Source organism: Bactrocera latifrons, unplaced genomic scaffold, assembly GCF_001853355.1.
Source record: "Bactrocera latifrons isolate USDA-ARS-PBARC rearing strain unplaced genomic scaffold, ASM185335v1 scaffold_450, whole genome shotgun sequence".
NCBI classification, from domain to species: domain Eukaryota; kingdom Metazoa; phylum Arthropoda; class Insecta; order Diptera; family Tephritidae; genus Bactrocera; species Bactrocera latifrons.
In genome coordinates, this window is record NW_017537102.1 from 185507 (window position 1) to 193909 (window position 8403).

General features: G+C 37.9%; 1 protein-coding gene across 2 annotated transcripts in view; it reads right to left on the reverse strand.

Annotated features, from left to right (window-relative positions):
* The window catches only part of LOC108973068 (5'-nucleotidase domain-containing protein 3), a 34447-nt gene extending 33441 nt beyond the window's left edge, over positions 1-1006 (reverse strand). Inside the window, exon 1 of one of the 2 annotated variants that reach the window (XM_018940083.1) lies at positions 436-1004. In XM_018940083.1, coding sequence (XP_018795628.1) covers positions 436-862 — 427 coding nt within the window. In that variant the 5' untranslated portion in view covers positions 863-1004. Of the gene's footprint in view, positions 1-435 lie in introns of both variants that reach the window. The other variant, XM_018940085.1, reaches the window with a different exon arrangement.
* Between the last annotated feature and the right edge of the window lie 7397 nt (positions 1007-8403).

An 8403-nucleotide genomic window follows, 5' to 3' on the forward strand; every position in this document is an offset into this window, starting at 1 on the left:
TAGTAAACAAATGAGGTTCAAACGAGAGTAAAATGTAATTTTTAAATAAAGATTTTTTACGTAACAAACCTACTAAAAGTGTAAAATGTGGATTTATTTAAAAGTTTATAGTGTAAATTAATTAATTTAAAGTGAAAAATGTGAATAAAGTGTGTTTAAAGTGGTGAAACAGCCACTTGAAATGTCCGAATTTTGCGAATTTTTGAACTTTGAGGTCGAATATCTCCTAAACTAAGCGTTTGCCGTACCTATAATATACCTATATTTTTTGATCAGGAGAACGTCCTCTTTCCAACGGTACCTTCAAATCGCGGCGCCAAAGAAATGGAATTGTTGATTTTATCCCCGATATTCGGGGATGCTATTCTAAATTTTACCAGATTAAAATATTGCAAAACAATAATTGTATATAATTTGAGGAAATTTAATATTTACATTTAAATTTTTCCTGTGTTAACTTATACAGCATATCGAAGTCCCCGACGGTTTGTGGTTTATAACCTAATCGTGTTTTAGGTCTTAACACAGTATTACAAAGATTATTTTGTGTCGTAAGTACATTCCGTGATGAGGACACACTTAAGCAATTGCTAATAGCTCGAACATTAACTAAGTGTATGGGTATATCATCCCAAATACTCATATTCAATACTTGACTTCCATTTTGTGATTGGATGAAAGTAGCTGTTTTGGACACGGTATACAATTTCACACACTTTAAAATTGTTCTATATTTTGTTGTCATATATTCTGGAAATAGATCACGACGAAGTATAAGCTTCGAAGCAACTCGCGGAAAAACACACAACGAAAGCATGACTGAATGATTTGAAACAATGACAGGGAACTTTACACTTTTCATAGATATAAAAATATTTGCTTCTGATTATTCCAATCGTATACTTCCACGATTAATAACAAGAAATATCTGTGCTAATATATTCAGCTTAGGGATGGCAAGCTTATTCAACTCATTGTATTAATCGACTATTTCCTGCAATCTGTCATGTGTGGCACACAGTGCTAGCGATAGACTGCACAGCACGACAGTGAACAGAAAATGGCGTTGTGAATCCTAGTACAAGAACATTTGTGAGAGGGCAACAACGTGCGTCCATTTTGCGTGTACACAATCTCGTTGTGGCCATTTATTTGTTTTAAATTATCAATTGTTTTTGTAAATGATGTAACAGAGCTATTTTATGATTTTATTTGTAAAATAACGTCAGGTTTGTTAGAGCTTTGAGTAATTTTACATTTTACATATTAGTGGCATCACCACTCTACCTCATCTCTCTATCTTCCGTTCTACTGTCAACTCTTCTGTCGTTCTACTGTCGTTGGCAAATATAGGATCAAATTGAAGTTAGCGAGAACGACAACTGTCGGCCTGCAGTCGTGTAGTCGTGCAGCTGTCAAAATAGGTCCGTCGATAAGAGCGTGTTTATTTTAATATTTGACAGATGTCGTTTGCAATCTGTCGCGAGCGTTGTATTCCACACATCAGAGATAACTTCATCAGAATCTCCTTTCTTGCTCTCTAGCTTGTCAGCGGGTGATCTGTTTTCTGAGCTGGCAACAAAACACAATCAGGATGCCTTCAACCAGCAGTTAGCGGAAAAGGCGGGATGCCAGAAGAGCAGCGCTATAATCACTTGACGAAATTAGTGTGAAATGACATTTCATTGAACTGTGCGAACATATTTTGGCAAAATAAATGTTTATGTAAATTAATTAATGATTTTGCATTTTAGCATTTATATATGTATGCATTTCCAAGGTGTTTAATTTAGTGTTTTCTATAATTTATTAAATACCCAAGCTAATATTTTTCAGCAGTGACATCATTGGCAAATGTTATAATAAATGCGAGTATTGACAGCTCTCTCTCGAACCAAAGAGTCTCGTATTAAGTTATCTATGGTATCTGTTGTGGCAACTGATTTAATGAAAATCAAATTATTTGATATTTTGTCAAGTTAGTTGTGTTAGTTAGATAGTGTTTGGGTCGATCGTGCGATTTCAAACGATTTCGTCATTTTATTTTGGCCGGTATCATTTATAATAAGTAAAGCAACAAGTTCCGAAATCATGGTTAAGCAACGAAGTGAATATTCTAAATGAAGTTGGCGCCAAAGTGTATTAAAAGTTGTGTTGTATGTAGCAAGGGCAACTCAATCAACCAACTAATTGTTGCGTGTATGCCTTCCATTGCATGGGGACTCAATATCGACAAATTCTATTTTTGTGCCACTCTGTGCGTTCACATGTAGGAAAAGATCCTTTCAACTCCATTATAACGGGAGTTCTCTTGCTCTTGCAAAACCCTTGCACGGCTCAAGAATTGACGAATGGTGCAACGGCACAACAACAAACATTGGCAGAAAATTATTTCCAATGACATTGCATTCAACACATTACTTCACACATATGTACATACATAATACGCACAAAGTTTATTTTTAAGCTAAAGGTGCTCTTGGTTTTGCTAAACGTTGGTCTAAAGAATTTAGAGATCCGCAGCTTAAGATCGCAACGCTTAAAACTCCCTTGCCTTTTATGATTCGGCTAATTCCGCTCGTTCGCGGGTTGCGCCCCTTGCGTCGGTTGGGCGGGAGGAGGGTAATCGTTGGGTATTATTATTATTTTTCACTTCAAATTACTTAAATTACACCATAAACTTTAAAATACATCCACATTTTCCACTTTTAACAGGTTTTTTTTAATCTAATATAAAATTTCTTATTTTAAAAATTACATTTTACACTCAACATCATTTGTGTGCCAAAAATACGACGAAATGGAGCGCTGTCATGTGATGATAAGACAATTCGCTGAAATTCCTCTATCCATGCATATAGATATTTTCTTTTTTTAAGTTAATTAAGCAAATAAGTAATATTATATAATAAGACTATATATAAAAAAAAAAATGAAAATCGCAGACAGATGTAATAACCAAAATTTAACCATTTTATAATGGAAACTCAAATTTTGTTTCAAGATGAGTGCATGATCACCAAAAAATATAACCACTTAACTACTTTATAAACAACTCGATATATTTTTTACTTTTAACGCAGAAAGCAGTACTACGCGAAAGTACTTTAGTCACCCCGGGTATTCGCTCGACTAGGTTTATTTCTTTAGAGCGCAGCCGCAGGCCCCCAACGCAGAAAGAAGAACTACGCGAAATACTTCAGTCATATATTTTTAAATTTCCGCAATTTAGTTGACTGTCAACGATTTTCCAGGATATTGCCGCTTTAATAAAACGGCTGTAGTTTCCATTCGATTTTGTATCACTGCGTAAACATCGCCCCCATTGACTTCTTCTTCTGAATTGGGGTAGACACCGCTTACACGATTATAGCGGAGTTAACAAAAGCGCTAGGCGTTTCTTCTTTTCGCTACGTGGATTTCAGAGCTAGAGTGTTTTCGTCCATTCGGAAAACATGACCTAGCCAGCGTCGCCGCTGTCTCTTAATTCGCTGAACTATGTCAATGACGTCATATATCTCATAACGCTCATCGTTCCATCGAATGCGATATTCGCCGTGGCCAAAGCGCAAAGGACCATAAATCGTTCGCAGAACTTTTCTCTCGAAAACTCGCAATGTCGACTCATCAGTTGTTGACATCGTCCAAGCTTCTGCACCATATAGCAGGACGGGAATTATTTGTGACTTATAGAGTTTGGTTTTTATTTGTCGACAGAGGACTTTGCTTCTCAGTTGCCTACTCAGTCCGAGGTAGCACCTGCTGGCAAGAGTTATTCTGCGTTGGATTTCCAGACTGACATTGTTGGCGGTGTTTTCGCTGGTTCCAAGAAGGCGACATTATTTACGACTTCAAAGTTATGACTGTCAACAGAGACATGAGTGCTAAGTCGCGAGTGCGACGACTGTTGGTTTAATGACAGGAAATATTTAGCCTTGCCCTAGTTCACTGCCAAACCCATTTATTTTGCTTCTTTGTCCACTCTGGAGAATGCAGAAATAAGGGCGCGGGTGTTGAGGCCGATGATATCAATATCATCGGCATATGCCAGCAACTGTACAGTCTTATAGCAGATGGTACCTTCTCTATTTCTTTCTGCAGCTCGAACTATTAACCAGAAGCAGGTCGAAGAATTCGCACGATAGGGAATCGACCTTGTCTGATACCTCGTTTGGTATCGAACGGCTCGGAGAGGTTCTTCCCGATTCTGACGGAGCTTTTGGTGTTATTCAACGTCATCCTACACAGCCGTATTAGATTTGCGCTGATACCAAATTCAGACATTCCGGCATAAAGGCAGCTCGGCCGGCAATCCATCGGCCCCCGCCGCTTTGCAGCTGTACGTAAGGAGTTTGAAATGCCGTCCGACAGTTCTCTTACACCGAGTTGTTGACGAGTGCTCTCAGAGAGCAGGAGTACAAGCCGAGTAGAAAATCGTTCGGCTGTCTGTTGTGATTGCAGCTTCTTGACGTCGAACCTTCCTTGTGTTTGTTGGCGTGCGTTTTTCGCTGCACAGAGGCGGTGCGGATCTTGGCCGAGTCGATGTTAGGACCTCAGAGCGCACTCACATCTAAAACACTGGAGACGTGTCTTCCGTCTATCACAACATGATCGATCTGGTTGGTGGTTTTTCGATCCGGAGACAGCCAGGTAGCTTGACGTATCTTCTTATGCTGGAATCTAGTACTACAGATAACCATATTTCGGGCCCCGGAAGTCAATCAGCCTCAACCCATTTGGGGATGTTTCCTCGTGGAGGCTGAATTTACCGCTCGTAGTGCCAAAGATACCTTCTTTACCCACCCTGGCGTTAAAGTCGCTAAGCACAATTTTGACATCGTGGCGGGGGCAGGTCTCATAAGTGCTTTCCGAGCACTCTTAAAACGCATTTTTGTTCACATCGTTTTTCTCTTCCGTTGGGGCGTGGGCGCAAATCAGCGATATGTTGAAGAACCTCGCTTTGATGCGGATTGTGGCTAGATGTTCATTCTTTGGAGTGAATGATAGTATTGGGCGACGAAGTCGCTCTCCCACCACGAATCCCACACCAAACTTGCGCTCCTTTATATGGCCACTGTAGTAAATGCCACAAGGACCTACTCGTCGCTGTCTTTGTAACGTCCATCGCGTTTCTTGGACGGCGGTGATGTCAGCCTTTATTTTCACGAGGACATCAACCAGCTGGTCAGCGGCCTTCCCAATTAAAGGACCGGACATTCCAGGTGTATGCCCTCAATTCGTAGTCCTTATTTCATTTGCCATGGTCGTCATCAAAAGGGGGGTCTCTCATCCGAGCCTGGTTGTTCCTTTTCATTGGGGGTGTGTTTTTATGTGGCGGGTCCCAAACCCTGCACACGAGGCTATGTAAGGGATATTTCGCCTTCTAACTTTAGCTCGCCTTCCAACGGATATTCTTAGGCTACCCAGAGAATACTTGGTCAAAGAGCCGAAGTCGTGAGCTGCTTGAGTCACATGTAAAAGAATCGTTTCTGACCACTCCCAAGTGAATGGCGATCAGAGAACTTTCCTCACTTGCGTGAACTTCTACACATAACTCCACCCTCCCCATTGACTAAGCTTTCTCATTCCCATTTTTTTTTAATATTAATTTTTAATTAACATTAAAATGACCTCTTCTGCCCTCCATCCCAAAATCCACAAAAAACTCGAAAATTTTTCTATATTCACAAGATATCCAAACGAATGAACAGTCATTAAAATTTTTTCAATTAATCCCTAATCAAAGTTTCAAAGTGTACGGTCGCAGCTAAGTTTGTTCCTCAATTTTTTTTTAATCTATCTGCAATCCAGACTGCGGAAATTCGCAGGTAGATTAACCGGAGATCCTTATATCGCTGAGACCACGCGGCAGATCAACCTAATTACAATTATTTACATTAATATCTAAAAACCATAATCAATTTATCACTTAAACATTAGGAAATTGTAAAACAATAACAAAAAATAATAAAAAATTAAAAAACACAACAAATTTTCGCGCAAAAAAGTTCTCCTCCGCACAATTAAAGTGGTTATCAGCTGTTTCTGGCGCACGGCAATCCAGCTGTCTACGCAGAGTTGTAGGTGGCCAGGGGCACTACATTATTTGCACGTACAGTCGGTAAAGCAGTCGATAAGGCAGTTTCTTTTACTTAACGTAATAACAATTTAAGAAGATCGGTATGGACATACAAACCCCGCCTCCTGGAGGGGGAGCACAATGTCACCAAATAGGTATGTTGCTCGAACGCATTACGAAAATAGAGACATTAAACAATGTACTAAAATATGCAAATACGACACTTAAACTCTAAAATGAAAAATCGCTAAACAAATATACCAATGAAACATTTTCTTCTCCATCAAAATCGAAGTTTGTAGCAGAAACAAACGAAGAAGAGCTGGAAAACGAAACAAATAGGCTATTAAAAACACAACAGAAGGCAAAAAAGCTATAAAAATAAATCATTACTCTCCGAGAAATATTATATCATAGAATTTTAATCAACCTTTGATACGTTAATTGATAAACGCGAAAGTTAAAAATACTTACACACCTAAGCTCACTGGCCCAAGTTCATGCAAAACCTTTCAGATAGTTCGGACTACAGAACACTCACAAAGAAATTGAATTAATCGCAAATTTATTGGTACTCGTACGAGGACAAGCAATCGCGTGATATACGCCTAAAAGACCTTCATCACTTATGTGAGCTTGAAAGCATTGTCACAGATCTTCAGAAGCAGGGTTTTTAAAGTTTCGAAGGTCATAAACAAACTTTAATTTAAACAAAAAATCCATTAAATGTGTTTATTGTATGCTTTGAATCAACAGAGAATATCATGAAAGTTTACGAAACTCAAGCCATCGAATCCGGTGCCGCAATGTAAGTCCTGTCAGACGTTCGGTCACCATGGATAATATGATACGAGGCTTTAGCATTGGCTCTCTTTTTCTCTCAAACGCGTTCCCTAATTATTTGACACCGATGAAGATCAGGGAATTTCTGACAGTTGATTTCAGAAAACGCGGGATGCCAGAAGTAAACCGCCATAATTACCTGACAAAGTTAGTGTGATATGAAATTTCATTGAACTGTGCGAACATACTTGTAAATTAATTAATGATTTTGCATTTGAGCATTTACATATGTATGCATTTTCAAAGTGTTTAATTTAGTATTTTGTATAATTTATTAAATAAGCAATGTAATATTTTTCAGCAGTGGCATCATTGGTAAATGTTATAAAAAATGCGAGTTTTGACAGGAAATTATTGTTGTAAGCCACCAAAATCGCAAAAATGCTGTAACTGCAATCTAAGTCACCCTGCGAACTATAGGGGATGTGAAGTGGCAAAATAACTTCAAAAAATTAGAAACGCGACCGAAAAAAATAAAAAGCATAACCAACAACAAAAACGCCTAAGTACAAACACTTCTACTGCCATAGATAACTGAGATAATGAGATCCCCAACTGCTCTCTCACTGGAAGTGAGAGAGCAATTGCTAAACGTCAAAACCTACCGAACTTTAACAGTTGACTGGATTGAGTAGGTTTTGACGTTTTGCAATTGAAATGTCTGGAACGGCCAATTTGAAATTATACCAAAAATATATTGAACGGAGGAATTTATTGCCGCCGTTCAAGATCGCTAATAAAATAATGAAAATCAAAGAAAATACGAAATTTAAATATATATTATGAAACGTTTTGTAATGTGATGCATAACAGAATTAATTATCTATTACAAATGATTAAAAACATTTATTAATTTAGAACTAACAGGCTTAATTCGCCTTATTAAGTATTGAAATATCGAAAGTCAGTTATTTTAATATACCATAAAATCATAAAAAAGGATTTAAGTAGTTTCGCCATATATTAAAAGTCCAATATATAATAATTTGCAATCGTAATAAATGTTGGGTATKTTAATTTAAAATGTCCAAAAATTCTTATTTGGTGCGATCTGGCCATAATGGAAAATGTTATAAAAAACGCTTATTTTGAAGCGCTCTCACACTGGAATAATTTGGGCATTCCATTATCCCTGATAGATAAGTTGATCAGAATCTCTTTTCTTGCTCTCTCACTTGTCAGCTGCCAGGGCACCCTGATCTGTTTTCTGAGCTGGCAACAAAACACAATCAGGATGCCTTCAAAAAGCAGTTAGCGGAAAAGGCGGGATGCCAGAAGAGCAGCGCTATAATTACTTGACGAAATTAGTGTAAAATGAAATTTCATTGAAGTGTGCGAACATATTTTGGCAAAATAAATGTTTATGTAAATTAATTAATGATTTCTGGCCGATAGCCCATGATGCTAGTGCTGCGTATTTTCTTAGTTTGTATAATAATTGTATTATTATGTAAGCTTTTATAAAATAAAAAAAAAATAAA